Source organism: Lutjanus erythropterus, chromosome 11 (assembly GCF_056507025.1).
Source record: "Lutjanus erythropterus isolate fLutEry1 chromosome 11, fLutEry1.hap2, whole genome shotgun sequence".
Taxonomy (NCBI): Eukaryota; Metazoa; Chordata; class Actinopteri; order Lutjaniformes; family Lutjanidae; genus Lutjanus; species Lutjanus erythropterus.
Window position 1 is genome coordinate 38616266 of NC_139327.1, and position 21051 is coordinate 38637316.

The 21051-nt window shown below is 35.6% G+C and overlaps 1 protein-coding gene across 2 annotated transcripts in view; it reads right to left on the bottom strand.

The window, feature by feature from the left end:
* The window catches only part of LOC146319463 (uncharacterized), a 52634-nt gene extending 33159 nt beyond the window's left edge, over positions 1-19475 (bottom strand). The window contains exon 1 of one of the 2 annotated variants that reach the window (XM_084730061.1): positions 19071-19475. In XM_084730061.1, the coding sequence (XP_084586187.1) occupies positions 19071-19091 (21 nt within the window). In that variant the 5' untranslated portion in view covers positions 19092-19475. The remainder of the gene's footprint in view (positions 1-19070) is intronic. The other variant, XM_084730059.1, reaches the window with a different exon arrangement.
* Positions 19476-21051: the final 1576 nt, after the last annotated feature.

Here is a 21051-nt window from a genome sequence, read left to right on the forward strand (position 1 = left end):
TTTATGACAATGAAAACAAAATAAAAAGGCTGACTTTGCAAACTGCAGCTTAGACTACGACACAGAGGTCACAGTTAAACTGATCTGAAAGACTTTAAATTAACAAACATCAACAGTGAGAGGCTGAATTAATAGGAATGGTTCAGACTTTTAGCTTTTACTTTCACTTGACTGCACAGGATGAAGGCCACATGATTGATTCCCAGAAAGCATCATAAAATAATCAGCTGCAGTTAATCATTCAGTACCTATAACATATCACAGAGGATCAAACATATAAAGTTTCAATAATCAATGTATGTTGGTGACAGCTGATCTGGACTTCCTGCAGTAGTTCAAAGTTAAAGCCATAAGCCCCTCCTCTTTTGTGAAAGGCTGCAGGACAGTGCTGAGTTTGTATTAACAGCAATTAACTTTTATTATTAAAGATTAACATTTGTTTGCAGTGCTTTGTCACGGTGATGCACTGAGCTCAGGTTGTTTTTGGCAGATTAAAATGCTTTAAGCAGCTCACTTGCAGCATAATTTATGACAGTCAAGTAGGGCCTTTTTTGATTATTTTCAATATTATTCCATGTTTTTTTTTAATTTATCAGTTTATCAGTTAGTCTAGATCAAAATTATTGCAGATCAATTTTCTGCCAGTTGATTAATTGTTCGATTTACTGACCTTGTGATTCAATATCGTCACGATACTCAGGTGCCAATTCGATACGCACTGTGATTCTACAATTACTGCCATTCGATAATTGTGATTTTTGTTTGTATTTTTACAACCAGACCACGGGAAAAAAGTTGAATCATACGCTTCTAGAGACTGTATATCATGATTCATATTTCTGAAAACAATTAGCATCACATGTCTATCAGAGTTTTACTTCAGAAGCATCATTGCTATACTACTGTGCATGAAAGCAGTAAATAAAATAGTACAATTTATCTGTTCCTGCTCATTAAACCAGTGCCATGAGAAAATAATACATAAAGTAATATAAATAATAATGGCATAATAAATAAAAAAAAAGAGGGAATTCATGCCTCAAAGTGGGAACACACATCATTTAAGCATGAGGAGTCAAATGGATCAGTTTGTTAAGATATTACCATGATGCTAATTTCCATTAGCGTGTTAATGGAAATTCCCTTTATGTGTTAGCATCAAGCTAACAGGCTAAGCACTAGTTAAACTGCATAAAGAAATATCGATTCAGGAATCAAGAAAAACCGAATCACGATACTCCAGAATAGAGCTGTGATAATTAACTGATTTGAGTGTTTGTTTTTTTAAAGAAAAATTCTCTTTTTTTTCTCTTTTTCTTTTTAGTATGACAATAAACTGAATATCTCTGGGTTGTGAGTAAAACAAGACATTTGAGGGCGTCATTGTAAGCTTTTGGGAAACACTAATTGACATTTTTCACCATTTCCTGACACTTTAAAACAAACAACTGTCATTTGATTAATTGAAAAAATAATGAACAGGTGAATCGACTATGAAAATGATGGTTATTTGCAGCCCCACTCAAGAGAATCGATTTTTCTCCTCACACCCGAACTCAGTAGCGTCTCCACATCGCAACTGTAGAGCATCAATTACAAAATCACTGACGGCACAAAGTAACTTAAAATCAGCAAGCATTCAACTAAACAGCATTAAAATGTTTCACTATGAAATGAAGTGTGAGAAAATAAAATGACCTGTGTCTCAAAATCTCATTTTTTAACAGCAGAACTGACAGTGGTGTAGTTTCCCTCCCAGTAAAATAAAAATCCAGCTCTTCTACTTTACACACTCTGTTTTAAATGAGCATTTGGAATTATTTTGACAGATACTGTAACAGCAGCTTGTGTTCGGCTGTTGAGACCAAATCTCCATTTTAATTTTTTTTACGCCTCCTGTGACTTGACTGCGATGGCTGCTTTGACACCGTGTCGGAGTAAATTGTAGCATTTCTTTATTTTCTCCGGCAGCTGCTTATTTTGTTGTTCAGGTACGAAGAAGGAAAAACAACACGGGCTGCACGAAGGTTCACGCTGTGTCCTTTAAAAAGAAATGAATTAACTAAAGTCTAACAAGATCATCACTGCACTGCAGCACTAGACTTCACAGTTTCCCTCAGAGATCAGAGGAAAAGGCCAGTGTTGCTGTCAATTCTGCACAAACAAAAGAAATCAAACATTTTAAATGTTCTGACAAACAGTTTAGTGGCTCCGGATCCAATTAGTGGCTTTTTCTGGAGCTTTCAAGCTGCTTGAATTAGGATTTTTTTTTTAATTATTATTATTATCATCATCACACTACCATGTTCAAAGTCAACACTGACCTTTAAAATGATCTATTTGTGTAAAATAAAATACAAATAACCTGAAACATCAGCCAAATTAATTAGCTGGTTGACAGAAATTGAACTGTTTGGTCAATAAAATAAAAAAAAAATAAAATATGTCCATCAGAGTCCAAATTGATGTCTTTACACATCTTGTTTTGCTTATTTAATAATAAAAATATTTTTAAATATAAAAAGAATAAATGTGGGGACTCACTGGGTAGTGTTTAAATACTTGGAAATGAATTTGAAGTCAGCGATTGATCGACTGTTTGTTTCAGATAAACTTTTGAAGTCCAACAAAAAAAAAAAAAAACCTTGTTCCAGCTTCTTTTTTTTCTATTTGATAATGTTATAAACAGAAAAGCCTTAAGTCTTCAACTGTTGGTCAAACAAAATGTACCGTTTTGTGTCATTTTTAAGGAAAGATCTAAGATTGTTCTGGTTCCGGCTCCTCAAATCAAGGTATCAACACAGTAGTAGTCCCTTCATGCTGCACACATAGAATACAAAGATAATTAAATTAAGAATCGGATAGAATATTAAAAAAAAACAATATGTTGAGATGTTTATATACAAATGTGAATATTTTCTTTGTCTGTTATGATAGTAAACTGAATATTTTTGGATTCTGAACTGCTGGAGGAACAAAACAAGCGATCTGAAGACGTCACTTCTTTTCTTTTTCATTGTTGTCATGTCCAACATTTGGTCTTACTGGTCTTACTGGTCCTGTAGAGGCACTGATGTTTAAGGATAGACAGTTTACAGCTGCACAAGGTGCTAGATATTTTTTTTTTTTTCATGTGTTAAAATTCAGACTGTCTAACTATTTAAAGAGCGGAAATCTAATGGATTGATAAAGAAAATAACTGGCAGATTAATCGTGATTTTATGGAATGAGCCCAATCTGAATGTAACCACCTCAACCCAGTAGAGAGGGGATGATCCGTTCAATAAGAAAATATTAGCAGCTGATAATCATGTAAATGCTTAATGCAGTTGTTTCTCTCTGGTTGGATTCTTTCCGTGCGCGTTTGGGGGTAACATCAGCTGACCTGAGTTTCAGAAACAAAACTTCTCTGCGGCTGCAGGAGTCGTCTCTGCGCCGGAGATTAATTAGAAAGAACAGCAGAAACACAAACACTGTCCCCAGATCAGGGATGGGGATTGATCAGATTCTGCTGATACCAATGCCGTTATGGATTCTGCTTATTGGTCAGATTCTCTTATTGATTTCCTGATCAATTTTCTATACGTGGGAGAAAAAGTAGGCCTACAAATGTCAACACAAGAGTCAACACAGCTGTTTTTTTAAGCTTCTCTGTGAATCTGAACACAGCAGAGTTGTCACGATTTAATACTAGTATAAAAAAAAACACTTGATACTTCTTTCAATACCACGGAAAAAAAGAAGAAAAAGTCCAGGGTACAAATAATAGGACGTTTTCTCTTTTCTTTCTTTTTTTTTTCATATAACAACGTGCACACAGCACTGCTGACACAAACAGTCGCTGAACTTCGATGCTATGAAACTATTTTAAACATGAGGTATTGAAAAAGTATTGATACTCTGATATTTTTGACAGCCTTGGAACTCAGAGCAGAAACACAGCAGAGGTTTCGGCACGTTGCTGCCGATTCCAAACTTACAACTTGCGCCGTTTGTCACCTTCATTTGGATGAGGCTGGTCAAAAGTTTCGATACTTCAGTAAGATTTCCATACCACCTGTTCTCAAATAAAACATTATTAACATTCAGTAGTGTTGAAAATACTGATGCTCCAAAAGAAGATCTAAGTTCCTCAGTTCAGTTCAGTCTTTATTGTTCTGTGTTCAGTGACCTTTACTGAACCCTTAGACGGGTTCATCTTGAAAATTGTGGAATTAAAAGTCAGAAGGGACGCATTAGACGCTTCATGGGGGGCGAAATTTTTTAATTTTTAACCAGAATTATTTCACTCAGGTTGAAGAAATATTGTCAGTGTAATCACAGCTCAAGAAAATAACAGATAGTAGTTTTATTTATATTGTTCCTATGTTTTTATACTTCTTTTTTTTACATTGCTTGTTTACTTATTTATTAAATGCAACAGCCTAACCAAACATATTAAAGATGCAGGCTGGGTTGATATTTTTAAACACGTCATTTTAACATCATCATAGTCTTTGTTTTTAATGGCCCTTTTATGCTGTTAACACATTTAAATCAATCTTATATGTATTTTTTAAATAGCAGTTTATGCCTTAAATGACCTTTAATACCTTAAATTTTTGATTATGCCTTCAAATCTGTATTTTTTTTTAGCCAATTTATCAAAACTTGCCTGATTTAATTTGAGTGCCTGATTTTGGATTTCCTGTTTTGCACTTTGAGCTCCATGTTTTGTATGAAAGGTGCCGTATAAATAAGTTTATTAATATTTTTACTCTGTTTTGCCATTCACTTTGCAGCTGCAACACTACAAATTTAATAAAGCATTAATAAAGGATTATCGCATGTCATATTTAGCAGCTTAGTGTGTATTAATAAACTGTTAATAACCATTTTCCAGCGCTCATTCTGTGAGAGCAGTTTCCCCCTTTTGTCCCCAAAATGGCAGCCCTGCCTCTTGGAAACAATGACTCTCATGTCGAGTTTGTCTTTATTTAATCTACAGCTCAGTTTACAAGCAGCTTCCTGTGTGTTTACACTCTGGACGTGATGAGGAGCGCTTGATCCGTCTTACCTCACAAGCAGCTAACGCTCACTGTTTGTGGGTGTTTACACGGCTCGAACAATAAATCGAGCACACCTCGAGTGGGTTCATACATCTGAAAGCCAATACTGCCTCTGCTGCTGCTGCTGCTGCTGCCTCTGCTGCCGGGCGAATAAACCTGCAGCTTTGATTTCACTGTTTGGTAAGAGGAAGTGCGAGGAGCCCCGGGCCTGAGACACCCAGAGCAGCAAACATAAAACCAAACACACACAAGAAATTGAGGCAGTTTGTCTCAATTTTAAGGATGTTTTGAAGCTTTTACAGGCCTTCACAGGTCTGTAAACCAGACACCTTTGGCTCATTAATATCACACCCTTACACTGAACAGAAAACACATTTTCTTTCTTTGAAATCTTTAGGTACGTGACCCAAATGATAATCTGTGAATCTGTCAGGAGGACGGTGAGCTGCCATTTTGGATCCTGAGCCTCAGCTTCAGTCAGCAGGCTGCAGGCGTGTTAATGTGCTCTGCTACAAACATTACTCACAGATAACCACAAAATCCACAAGCCAAGGTGACTCAGACCTGCTCCGACTCCGAACAATGAAACAATGTGAACTCTCTTTAACCCAAACTGAATGCATTTTATTAAAAATGCCTCAAATTCCTTCAACTTTTTGTCAAATGATATTATTTTAAACAATAAGAGAGAGCAAAAATAATCACCACCGTGTTTCAAATTGAATCATTTTTGCTTGTAAATTTGTCAGCAGATTGTGTTTCATTTAAAGGCTCTTTACCCTCCAAACCAGGCGAAATATTAACTGCAGCTCACACACATCTGACCAAAGTTTCACTTCAGTTTATTGGGCTTTAGGTCAAGTTATTTTCGGTTAATGTCAGAGAGAGGTTTTGCAAAAACATGGCTTTTGTTTTTTGTATAAACAAGCAAAAGTAAATACAGCGCGCCAATAACTGCAGATGAAAACTAGAATGTACGGCTTAATCTGCCACATGATGGAAGACGACGTATTTAAATGTCTTTTTCTGCCCAAAACCTAAAGATAAGAGACGTTTACTTCAGCAGAAAATACATTTGAGAGGACAGATAACTGAAATTGCTGCTAATGATTTTCTGTGCAACTAACTGATTAATCTTATCAGAACTAATTTATATAAATACATTTGGTATACATTTTCAGATCAGGGGGAAAATCACAATATTCAAAGGGTCACAAATGACGAGGGTTTTTAAAAGCATCAGAAAAGCCTCTCATACAGCCTCAACCCTTGGATCGTCTACGCATCGATGCAATATCGTAATTTATTTGCCCAGAATCGGGATCCTGCTACTTCCTTGCAGCATCAGGTCAGCCATTTTTTTTTTAAAAACCTGAGCCGACAAAACAATGACAGCGATCATATTGCATCCATATCAGTTCCTCCAGGAAGTTGCAAAGTTGCGATCGCAGTAATTAACGCAAATTCAAACAATCCCTGTGATTTCTGCACAAACGTCTGCATTCATGTACCTTTCTGTTTTATTATTCAGCCTGCTGCTACTGAAAAGAACACAAGGTTTGTGATTGTTATTCACGTTTATCAAACCTCTGTGCACTTTCATATGTCATAATTTTGTGCTTGCTGTTTTTTTTATTAAGTTTGAGCTCCATAATGATTTTGGTTCTCTGTGGAATATCCCCCAGGGTTCATTTACAAATAAAGCATATTCTGTTATAATTTTGGTAATCATGAGGTTTTTAACTAAGGTCACTGTGAACACTCAGGACACAGTGCAGTTTTATTCTCCCTGAAACAAGCTGTCCTTGATTTTTATTGAATTATGCTTTTTCTTTCAATTTCCATTTACTAAAAACAATGAACGGGACTTTTTTTTTTGAAAAAGCTGCCATGAAATCAAGCATCTCAAAAAAGAGCCTGCGACGTCCTGGAGGGACTGGTATTCAGCCTTTTAATAACAATATCTTATTTAAGGTAGTCGGATCAGTAGATTCACAAAGTTTAGATATCAGAATCGTTATCAGGAAGGAAAAAATGATATCGCAACATCCCGGAAAACCTGGACATATTAATAAGGCTGGTGCTGTCCTACATTTTTCTTACAGTCAACAGAACACACAAAAACACCAAAATGAACGGTGCGTTAGTCCGTCTGATCTGTTCGATTACAACTTTTAAAACCGCCAACAGGAGGAAACAGTGCTTTTAATGGGGACTATTTTCAGCGGCGGATTAATCTACAGTTGGTGCTCTAGTGAGTATTTGGGGCAGAGATGATGTATGAAGGATTGAGTCAAAATTAACTACAATGTGTGTGTGCACGTAGTAATGAAGGAGGTGTGACTCAATGAGCTCTGTGAGACAGAGGACACATGTTAGATACATTCACTGTTTGTTATTTTAAATACGATTAACTGCAATTCCTTACTGTTTTACGTAGAACACAGTGAGCAGACGTGAAGCATTAAATAAAACACTGCTGCCATCAAACTACTGCTGCTGCTGTTTTCTGATACTGAATCCATCACGCAGCCTCGCTCCTCTGAAATCCTCCGTTTGAAGTTCGAGGCAAGAAAAAACCTGAATTACAACGGCTTTACATGAAACCTAATACGCAGCCCCACAGCTGCCGACATAGAAGCTGCAAATGACTCAAAATATTAAACTAACATTTCTCTGAGACACGAACTCAAACTGAAACTTTCAGTCAGTTATTACTTTTTTATCATTTGTCTTATTTGAAGCTGCAACTGATGCTTTTTATTTAAATAATGTGCAAATTAACTGTTTTGAAAATATCTGGTTTCATCAAACCAGTAGTCCAAAGTCCAGTTTAGAGCTGCAACATATTAATTTGGCAATTATTCTCTGTTCAGGTAAATATCTTTGGGGTTTAGACAAAACATTCAACGTTTCATGACACTTCCTGCAGATCTCTTTACCATTTTCTAACAATTTATAGTCAAATCACTTAAATCAGCAATTATTAAAATAGGGAGGTTTCACTTCTACCTCAAAGATCAGTATCGGGGCCGATCGAGACATTTTTTTACTGATGGGTAACGAACCTGAACCCGATCCTTTGTTTATGTCAGCTGTCACACAGGTGTCATAAATGGAGAGCACCATTTGTGGCAGAATGTGGTTAAAATGTCTGCAGCCACTTGTAATGTCTGCAATGTGAGCATTTCGCTGCGTTCGATATTAATTATTTCATAAGGCATCTTAAAAAATAAAAGGTGACTCAGGCAAAAAAAAAAAAAAAAACTGCACCAAAGTCACAAATGCTGGAGGGCACATTCAGAAGGAGAGACATTTCTTCAAAACATCAACAAGGCCAAAAAGATTACAGAGAGGGTAACTGAATTCACCGCTTTGGTAGAGGACGCAGGTCTCCGTACACCCCGTCCTCTCGACACGCTACATTTCAGACACTGACCTGCTGTCTGAGTTTTAACGCTGCAGTCATTTTTATGTGAGCTATTTATAAAAGACGTCTTTCAGTTGGTTTACTTGGTCAGAGTTTCCGCCAGCGCTTTGCAAGCCAGAGCTAAGAGTCAGAGATGTTTTTTAAAAAACGCAGAGGAAGAAAATATCAATACACTTGAGCGTCGCGACATTACGTTTTGTGATACTGTATTGATTTGTGGAGGTGGTTCATTTTGCGCCAGCTATATTTTAACATCCTGCTGCCTGATAACAGTGTTGTCGTCCATCTTCACTCTTCTAACCGCATAAAAAAAGTTACTCCGATTTTATGCATATGGAGGTGTGTTCTTTTACGATGATGGTTTTCCTAAAATTAGATTAATAATACATAACCCCGGTGTGATGCAGTGAATCGTGACCCCTGTGATACGCGATATGCATCGGATCACCAGATTCTCGCCAATACACAGCCCTAAAAAACAAGCAGCAAACGCCTTTAAGGAATAAGTATGAACTATGAATAGCTGTGAACATGGCAGTGCAGTGTTTGCACAGTTTAGGCTGTTTGTCAGTGAATAACCTCAAACAGGTTCCCTTGTCTTTAATTTGCTGATGAATGGGGTTAGCTCCTGAAGTTAGCGACGGCTTTGGCTCAGGCTCACTTTAGGTAGACTGATGTTTAAGGTGGACCTGCGTGGCCACTCTCAGTCTGTGACGAGCCGTTGTGGTCTATTTGATTGTTTTTCTTAAAACAGGTGTGATATTTACAGATATTTTGCTCTATTTGTGTTCTGTTTTTTTTTATTTCTAGAGCTTTATAATTATTACAAATACAGTTTCCATGTCCTGATATCATTTACAATAATAATGTTTATTATTAAACTGGAAAACACCCTGCATCCATCACATTGCAAAAGTTGTGTGTAATGTATATATTCAGTATTATGTAAATCATATTCTATAATAATAAGTATTTCTCGGTGTGGCAGTGAGCTTATACTATGTCTAATATACTGGCAGTGACTGGGAGGGGATTATTTGAGATATTTTTAGATGTGCACTGTTGTTGCAAATTTTTCTCACTTTTTTTCTTGTTACACTTCCTTGTAATTTGTACCTGTTCACTTTATGTTTATACAGGTACGCTGGTGCTAGCTGCTGTTGATATACGATTGTTCTGTAATGACCATTCAGCACTGCACTCTTGGTATAATTAAAAACTTCAATAAAAAAAAAGGACTGACAGCAGATGTTTTTTTTGGGAGCTGCAACGATTCATCGATTATTAACCAACTATTAAATTTATCACTTTGAGTTGTTTTTTAATAATAAAAAAAAGTCCCAATTCTCTGATTCCAGCCTCTAAAATGTGAATATTTTCTGGTTTATTCACTCCTCTCTGACAGTAAACTGAATATCTTTGAGTTGTGGACAAAGCGAGAGTTAATCTTGAGCTTTGGGAAACATTTTTCACCATTTTCTTACATTCTACACACCAAACAACCAATCGATTAATCGTATAAATAATCAACCAATTAATCAACACTGAAAATAAATGTCAGATGTATCCCTAATGTGAACAAAATGCAAAATGTTTGTTGCAGCCCTAATTCAATTTACAGCGATATAAAACTTCACATTTGAGAAACCGCTAGCTGCGTGAGTTTCACATTTACGCTTGAAAAATGACCGAAATAATTAATAAATTATACAAAAATAGTTGCAGATTAATTTTCTTGAATCCATTAATCATTTAAATCGATTAAATATTGCAGCGCCACTGTTTTAAGTGCCAGGGATTTACTTTTTTTTTCATATTAAGTGAATTAAAATCCACCCGGCAGTGGTCACATTCACCAGGCTTATTATCCACATGAAATAAAAGGCCTAGTGTATAAACTGAGGGTGCGGCAGACTGTGCAGCTGCTATCCATTTACTCATGATAGATGTGACATGAAGATTCACTAAATAAATGTGTGTATTCTGTATTTCCTCCCCTCTCTGTTCCAGAAATAGTTGGTTTCTAAACTGGAGCTCAGACGTCCTGTAGCTGCTCTCCTGACTGCTGCCTAAATGCAGAATATTCTCAAATTCTCACTCCTGTGTTGATCATCCACAACCCCCACCCCACTCCACCCCACCCAGCACACCCTCCCCCACCCCAATACCCATAACCCACCACAGGCAGCCCTCCCCCCACTCTCTCCCTCACCCGCCCCACCGCTGTAGCTCTGACTGCAGACCAGCTGCAGCAGGCGGGCCGGCCGAGGATCAATTTTTAGAAAGATTCTGAATAAATGTCACAGCAGCAAACACACACACACACACACACACACACACACACACATCAGCTATAAACAGAGTCAAACAGGGACATTAATAACGGCACGTTTAAAAGAAGCCACTACGTAGCACGATGCAGTGACATAAGGCTTAATTGCGTCACGGCGGAGTATCGCAGACACACTTTAAAAAGGCCCGGTGGGAAAACTGCAAGACACCAAAAAACACTCATGAAAAACAAGGTCTGTCGCTGTGAGTCCCTCCAGAACGTGATAATCCGTATTAGAGGAATATTATTACTGTGATACAGCTGCAGAAAAGAATCCCACTAAAACAGACAAGGTCACTGTTGAATGTCAGACGCTCTCTATATGCTGCTATAGGAACTGAAATGACAGAACCACAGGAGATTCAATCAAACGCAGAGTCCCTGTGGAAACGTTACAGCGCTGCTATAATAATGACACGCTGAGAATAAAACTGATTTTATCGCTACAGGCTGGATACAGATTAAGTCATTAAACACGCCGCAAGTCCCTATAGGAAGATTAGAAAGACATTACAGGTTTAAATAATGATTAAATAGTAACTGTAAACTCAGTACAGAGTCCTTTTAAGGTCCAAATGAAGATATTACAGGTATATTTTAGACATAAATTAGTGATTCTTTAAAATAAAATAGCTCCACAGGAACATATACTCATAACAACCTAAAAATATGATGATGCACATTATTTCACATTATTCTTACATGTCATTACTTCTATTTCTTACCATATTTCTCTCTGCATTGCAGTTTTTATATTTATATAATGCTGCTTTTACACACTTCTTATTTTATACTTCTTATAATTTTTCTGTGTTTGTATATTTTTCTCTTCTTGAATGGGAGCATCTATAATGTGACCAATTTCCTCACCAGGGATCAATCAAGTATTTCTGATTTTAACAAAAATAAAACAATAAAAATGTATATTTTTAGTTTTTAAATGTGCTTAAAGATTAAATTTGGATTAGATTTGGAATATTGAGTCATGCAAATAGCTACTATAAATATATTACAGATATATTTCAGTGATACATGAGTGATTCACTAAAGTAAAATAATTACAAAATAACACATAATAACTATCTAAAAATGTGACAAAATGTATATTTTGGGGTTTTAAATGTACTTTTTTTCATTTATCTTGGAATACTGAGTCACAAAGACACAAGTAGCATCAATTAAAGATATATTTAGTGATATATGAGCGCGTAAATTAAAATAACTACAGACTAACAAGTACACATAATGATCTAAAGATGTGACCAATGCTAGGAGTATTTTAGAACCTTAGATGATTGTAATGATCTAAAAATGTATATTTTCATTTTAAAATGTGCTTTCTAGATTAATTTGGATTGGATTTGGAACAAAGAGTAACTTAGATACAAGTAGCTGCTATAAATTTCTATTCTGGAGATATTTTAGGAATATATGAGTGTTTTAGTAAAATAAAATTACTTCAGAGTAACATGTAAACTTTATAATGATCTAAAAATGTATATATTTTGTTTTTAAATGTGCTTTATAAACACATCTGAATCTGATTTGTAATATCAGGTCACAGAGACACAACTAGCGGCTATGAATAGTCCAATATCTCGATGTATAATTAGAGGTGGAACCAGTCTGATGATCAAATATCCATATCGAGTACCGATTCTGACGTAACTCGCCTATCGGATATCGGGTTGCCGTCACTGATCCAGATTCTATACCCTGATATCTCTATTGATTATAAACATAATAATGAATTAAATTAAAACAGCTCTACACCACGGTGCCGACATGTATCAGCAACTTACATCTAAAACTTTTTAATGCCAATCTTTTATTCATTTTCAATTAAACTAAACGTCAAACGTGTTAAGTAACAACATTTTGTCGAGGGCTGCAACTAACAATTATTTTCATCATTGATTATTGTCCGATTAATCGATTAGTTGTTTCGTGTATAAAATGTCAGAAAATGATGAAAAACGTGTTTCGGAAAGACAACAACAACGTCCTGAAACATTATTCTGTTCTCAACCCCAAACCATTGAGTTTACTGTCATAAATAAGGCTGAAAAAAAATACTCAGACCGATTATAAAAACAGTTTATCCAAAGATTTATATAAATATTTTTATTAGCAAAAACAAAAAGGACTAACAGAGGCATGCAAATTCAACTCACGCACCTGAAGTGAATTTTAGACTTTCATTTCAACAGTCAATAAACTAATCCTAAACAGAATTTAATAAGATTTAATACATCTTAAGGGCTTTGATTAGTAAGTGTGAATTTAAGACATTTTAAGACTTTTTAAGGACCTGTAGCGCCCTGTGCAAAGATACACCATGCTTATATTTATTTTTTTGTCTCCCAGAATTGAAGTTAAATGAGGTAAAAAACCAAACATGTCCTTAGTTTGGAGAAAGTTTAGTCTCGAAACGCTGAAAAACAAGTAGACGATGTGTCTGAGTGTCAGTATTCAGGTGGAAAAGTGGATCGGTTTATAATATACTCATGCAAGAGGGGAAAAAACATTTGTTAAAACTGGAAAAACTCTGCGGCAGTTTTACTCCCTGCTTTAAGAACATTTAGGAACACAGGAATATTATATATATTTTAAAGGATTATTATACTCAACATGAGATGAGGAATAATATATTTAAGTGAGAATAAAACATTATTGAATACTATAAACAAAGGAATATTTCACAGTTTGTAAGTATACAGGTTGAATTAAGATGGAAAAACAATGAACTATAAGTCAGATAAAACCATTATTGAGCTCCACAGACACATTATATGTACTAGCTCCTAACTATAGGAACATTACAGATTTATTTAAGGATTATTAGACCTGATACCACTGGACAAAGAATATTATAAAGAGAGAATGGGACAATAAAAAGCACAACAGACATAATACCTAACTGGATAAGTTTGATAGAAGATTAAATATTCTACATCACAAAGAAAAAATAACATGATAAAGTTCCATTGGCAAAATATTAGAACCCTATAGGTTTATTATAGATATTTTAAAGTAAAAAGTAAAAGTCAAAAGTCTCCACTTTCTCCTGTGAGCCCATGTAGAAACATTATCAGTTCATTGTTGAGCTCTACACAATATTAGCTTCTATAGGAATATATTAAGTAAGTTTAACAAATATTACTTCAATAAACATAGTACCATTACATATTAAATGCTGGAAAACTTTCCAAAACACATGTTGGTGTAATTTTCTATGACAGGAGAGTCATATTTGAGAAGCTAAAACCAGAAATTTTCTGACATTTTGGTTTAAAAAATGATTCAAAATAGCTGCTCACATATTTCCTGACCACCAGCTCAATAACAGTTTGAGCTTTAGCCGTTTGTACAAAGGAAAAAGAACACAACAATGTAAGGTGAGCTCATTATTTGGCTCACATTTGACAAGAACCAGAGAATTTGGACAATTTTGCTTTTAAAAAAAAAATGAAATTGACAATAAAAATGTTGCAGACTTTTTATCAAGGGCACATTATTAGCACCAGTCAAATGCTGGTAAAATAAGTAAGAAGCTGGAAGATTTGAAGATTTGCTTCACTCATCAGCCCCCCCCCCCCCCCCCCCCCCCCCAAAAAAAAGAGGTAACCTGTTGAGCGGCTGCTAAAATGTGAATATTAACTAGCCATTTGGCCGGTGGCAGGGTGCAAGCAAGCCACTTTTACGTCCACTGGCCAGACAAGTCTGCACCAGTCTGCACCCAGAGTACAGATATATCTATGATACAGACATCTATCCATACAGGCTGGGTATCTATATATCTATTTAGGCTGCATATCGGTACTCAGTACCATTAAAGTATTGACAGAAAAAAAAAACAAGTACCAAGTAGCATCAAAACTTCTCCAGTCAAATGATACCAGCATTTGCTCCTTTTTGTAACCAGACCTATGAAACCTAAGGTTTTGTTCACAGCCAATCGCCACAAGCGATTTAACGTGACGTGTGATCGGCTCACTGTACGGCAGCTACGACCTACGCAGCCTGCGGTGTGATGATGAAGTCGAGCACGGTGTATCTGACAGAGTTGGCAGGTCAGTGTGGCGAAATGCAGACAAAATGTTTGAAACAGGGCCGCTGTGGCCAAAAGAATCCACAATATTATCACAACATCTATTAAAAAAAACTAAAAATAATAATAATACAATGATGCTATCGTTCAAATACATCTTTAACTTTTTTATTAATCACAAAAAGCAAAACGCCAAAGGGAATTTTCACAATAAAGGCATATCTTAAAGATGACGATATCGTTTGATATTTGCACACTGAGTCGCTCCAGGTTGACGTATTGTTACACCTCTACTGATGCATGTTATTGTAGAGAAAATGTGTACTGACATATATTTTTTATATCGTTAAATACCTAAAAAATATCACGATATTATAGCAGTATATTGCAACACGCCTAGTTTGAAAGTGTGGCTACACTGCACACCTGTGGAGTCTGATAAAACATAAAAGTGTGGAAGGATTATTTCAGGAATGCTTCCATTCACATGACGGGTATCGAATGAATAGGAAAAAATACTTCTAATGAAGTATTTGTAAGGATCCTGGTATAGTTATTTCTTTTAAATGATACCCAGCACTAATATCTATCTATATATCTATCAATTAGGTATTAGGTCTGGGGGATAACGGCTTAAAGGCCTAAATAACATCAATATTTTTATGCTATTCAGAGGTATTAGGGGTGCCAGGTCTCTGTGACAAAACCAGCCCAATGGCCAAAAACACAGCGCCAGCAGGCAGAGATCACAGGCTCCTTGTATGTGTGTGTATTTATTCGGGTGTCCGTGTGACGTGTGCCAGGTCTGTGTGAGTACACTCTGATCTGGAGTCAGTTTGGTAGGATTAAGGTATAAATAAATGATTCAATTTCAAATATGGATGTGTATTTATAGATATTATTAATGTGATTTGCATGCAAAACAGGTCCGACCAACCGGCGGGCAGAAAATTCATCTCACAGCAACAATTCACAAGTAGCCAAAGTCCACAGGAAAAATGCAGACCTGGCAACCCTGGGCAGCATACATTATATAGACTCTAATATTCACATTTTATCTAAAATAACAAACTGTAACTTCTCAAATAGAACAAACATAAGATGATCTTACAGAATACGATATATTACTTTAGATTAAAGTATCCAACAGCAGGGCTGAAGGACAAATATCACAGTATTTTTGACAAAATACTTCGATATTGAGACAATCGGTCTATAAAATATAATAGAACAGAGTGAGATTTAACTTTGTGGGCACAGTTTTAGTCCCAGACCGAATATTATACATACTTAGATATGATACTTTAAACAGCAGGGCTGTACAATATGGACAAAGTCAAATATCACTGCACGTTTGACAAAATATTTAATATTGTCACAATATCGCAGGGAAAAGTATTGGTGCTTGTACAGAACATTAACATAACAAGATTTTTGACAAAAATGCTATTTTGATTTTTTCAAAATTAGATCACTTTATGGTCATGCAGCTTTAAAAAACAGGTAAAGGTAACATTAATGCCATATCATAATATAATCTATGTATCTAGAAAGAAAGAACATATAATAAAACAAAGTTTGCAGACACAGGCTTTAGCCCCAGAATGAATATAATACATATTTAATTTAATTATAGTGAGATCACATGATAAGTACTACAATCTGAAGTTTATAGTGTATCATAAACACACTATGGCTGATAAATAATACTCATATTTTTAGGTTAAATGCATGATATATATCTCGATAAACACGTTTCCTCTGAAAACTTAACGTACGTTCTCAAACAGTGCTAAAATATGACGGTGTTATAGAACGTGATGTGAACATGGCTTTAAATTAAACCATCCGACATCAGAGCGAAATCAAATGTCACTGTATTTTTGACATAATTCTTTGATATTGTGACAATATTGTAGGGAAAACTATTGGTGCTCACACAAAACATTAACATAACAAGATTTTTGACAATACACTATATTGATTTTTTTTTCTAAAAAATACATTGCTTTACAGAAATGCAGCCTTAAAGCCAGGTCAAAGCAACACCACTACCATATCACAATAATGTTCGTCCATCTATCCGTCTTTCCATAGCAGGAAAATATAATACAACAAAATGAGATTTAGTTTCACACACACAGTTTTAGCCCCAGAATGAATATAATCTATAACTTGACGATAGTGAGATCACATGATAAGTACTGCAATCAAGTTAGTAAAGTGTATCATAAATATATTTTGGCTTATTTAGTCTATTCCATAGTATCTAATACATAACTCAATACAGATATTTTCTCAAAAAAAAAAAAAAAAAACTATACTGTGACTTCTAAAGTAGTACACTACTGGTGGTTACACAAATCATTAACATAATGAGATTTTTTCTTTTGTTTTTAAAAAATATGCTATAATTCAGTTTATTGTAACACAGCCTTGAGTTACACTTAAGACATATCATAATAAAACAATATCAAAAATCTATCTATCTATCTATAGCAAGAAAATATAACGCAATAAAGTGAGATTTAGCTTTGCAGACACAGTTTTAGCTCCAGAATGAATATAATACATACTTAAGTTAATTATAGTGAGATCACATGATAAGTACTACAATCAAGTGAGTATAGAGTATCATAAACATGCTATTATGTTCTATAGAAGTGTTATATGAACATCAGAGGGTTTTTCTTTCTTTTTTTTTTTTTTTTTTTTTGGCCCTGGGGGAGGGCCGGCTGAAGCAGTGCTCCAGCCTAGCGGTGGAAACGAGGCAGGGCTGAGCAGGCAGGAAAATAAAAGCCACATAATATAATCTGAGCACTGAGAGGCAGCCCACTGTCTAAAATGTGAACACACACACACACACACACACACTCACACACTCACACAGAAGAATTTAAGATGGAAACCCTTAATCTGCACCCGGCCTACGTCAGTTCTCGTGATATTTCTGGGAATAATGCAGTGAGATATTTTTTTTTACACAGGCAGGAAGAGAGAGGAAAAGAAAAAAAAAAAAAAAAACCTCCGACGAAAATTAATAATAAAATGTCTCCTGCTTTGGACAATAAATAAATAAATTTAATCCAAACATACAGTCTACACAGTATTGACCTTGGCTATATCCTGTTATTGAAAAAGCTCACACAACTTCACCACTGGAGAGAAGGGGAGAAAAAAAAAAAAAACCTTCAAATGCTGCAATAAATTAATATTTCAACAAGGATATTACAAAAATATACAACCACCAATGGAATATTTAATATATCCCACGCCACACATGAAGGGTTTCTGTCAAAATAAAATGACTTTGCTCGTTTTTTTTTTATTTCGACTAAAAGCCCACATTGCTGTGGCTGTGTGTCCTCTGTGTAATCCTCGTTATTTCAAGTACAAAAACACACATACACACACACACACACAATATTAACATTCCTCCTTAAACTGTGGCAATTACGCCGGAGACAAAATGTCGGGAGGGATTTGATAATAATATCAATATGCTTCCTATTATAACCAACACTACTGCTTGCTCCACCTAGTCCCTGTCGACAAAATATTTCAATCTTTAATATCACGTCGGTGTGGAAATTAATTTTGAGAGTCTCTGCGTTCAAAAATGAGAAAAATGTCGATGCAACGAGTCGCTGCTGGCTGGTTTTTTGTTGAAAAAGGCTGACGAGCTTAAAAGTTTCCTGATATTTTCAGGCCAGAAAATTTAATTTTATTTGGCTAATGTGTTGTCGGTGTGGGTGGGGGTTGGTAGCCAGAAGAGAAGCTGAGACTGTCGACACGACACACAAAGAAATTAATCATTAACACGGCGAAAATATCAGAAATATTAAACTGGAATTTAACGTCTGAGTCTGCGATATGAAACGAGGCGACAGCTCGGTGACACCGCCGACTGTTTCAGCCTAAAAATACAAATATCAGCGGTTTATTTTCCACCTCTGAGGGAGAAAAAAAGTTGAGCCTGGTTGAATAAAGTTGTAATTGCAGTCAGAGCAACTCTCGGTGCTTTGGGGTTTGGCTGATATGAGAAAACAATCAATACGACATGGCCAAACTAAATGAAATAAAACGCGATATTTGGCTTCAATTCACAGCGACACACGGTTAAAATATTTCCCCCATCAACAGGTCAGAAAAGCCGCCGGGTATAAGTGGAATAAATCGACATTTATTTGGAAATTATATCGGCTTTACCTGTATTGCATTGTGCTCCATTGCAGTCCTGCATTCCCTCTCTGAGGCCCCTCTCCGGTTACACCGCCGGGACTCGCCGACACACAAACAAACGCACCAGAAAGAAAAAAAAAAAAGAAGCAAGCTTTTTTTTTTTTTTTTTTTTTTTTGTGGAAATGGGACAGGATCTAGGTGTGGCCAAAGTTTGCCACAGAGTACAACTTACATGTTAAAGTAGTGAAACGGTTGAAGCATCTTTAGCTTCAGTGATGTGACGTACTTCCGCCTGACGCGACAGAAGTGGGCGGGGTTTATATACGACAGGGTTTTAAATCAAATCCCCCAAAATATCCTCAAACTACAAAAAAGTGACTGTATTTTGGCTGTGGAGACATATGGGGCTGCTTATTCTGCTCTTCAGTGAGAGATTAATTTTGGAATAACTTATTATATTTTTATCAACAGCTGCACTGATGTGTAGTATTTAGCTTCCTGAGTAGCCTAGTAATACATATTTTTAAGTCTCATCTGTATGTTGTTAATCTTTTTTATTTCACTGACTGAATTAGCTGTTTACAAATTTACAGTTAAAAAAAACATCTTCTTTTTTTAACAAATAGCCTTCTCAATCTGTCATCAAAAATATTAAAAAATATTTTTTTTTAAATTAGACTGAGATTACCAGGAAAGACTTTTAAGTGTTTTAGCTTAAAAACTGATTAATTGATTGTCAGACTTGTTGGTGATTTATTTTCTGTCCACTGACTGATCATTTAAAGGTCCAATGTGTAAGAGCTACAGGGATTTATTGGTAGAATATTGCAGAAATTGAATATAATGTAATATATCCTTTAGTGTATAATCACCTGAAACCTGAAAATAAATTAAAAAAATCACCTGAAAATAAGAATTATTTGGTTTTTGTTACCTCAGACTCAGCCTTTTATGTTGCTCCACTGTTTCTACAGTAGCCCAGAATGTACAAACCAAACGCTGGCTCTAGATATGGCGTTTTGCATTTTTCACAAGTTTTGCAGCCATCATAGTTCCTCCTACACACTTATAACAAGAGACTGGTGCGAGGTGTTTGCAGTATGGAAGCTCACCACTAGATGTCACTAAATCCCACACAGTTTTTTTTTTTTTATATGTTTGAGCTCATTAATAGATATATAAGGATAAAACGATTTAGCTCAATTTGACAAAAAAAAATCCACATTAATTTATTTTGGTTGGTACTAGCTTTTTGTGAGAATTTGGAAAAACTTTAGTATTCTTAGGAAATCAAACTGATATGGAACAGGATCTAGGTGTGATTAACTTCAATTGTTTGAGTTTGATTATTTTCATTTTGTTTTGCTACAGAGCAATACATTAGTTAATTAGTTAGCTAATGGTTGACATAGATTATGTAGCTACTTAGCAAGTGTTTTGCTAACATTAGCTAACTGAAGATGTGACTACATGTATCAACAACATAAATAAAGATGGCCGACACAGTTTCACTAGCTACCTCTGTAAAACAGAAGCCAAATTGTCCCGGATAGGAGCGCTGCCATCTTGTGCTGTTCAAGTAGTTTGCCAGAGTCTGCTCAATAGTGATCAGTGACTCAGTTGCATCAAATAACTAAACAAAACCAAACAGATCAGATAAACAACACAAATTCAACACAAATTATGGTGAAACTGTTTAGCCAAATAAAATGTTGTATGTTGGTTATTAGGTTTATAATTGTTTGCCCTGCTGTTTCTTCCTTTGTTATATGCAAATTAACATTTACATAATGGCGGTGTTTAACATTTAAATGTTCTTTTTATAGTATGATATTCATACTCAGACTTCAAGTAAACTTTACTGAATATATTGCAGTCTGGGGCTTGTGTTTTTACAGTCCCAACATATTTTTCAGTAGTAATAGTAATATTCACAGTTAGCTAGCAAACGGGATTTCTGCATAGCAGAACATTAGCAGTTGGTCCGCACAGCTAATGCTAGCAGTTG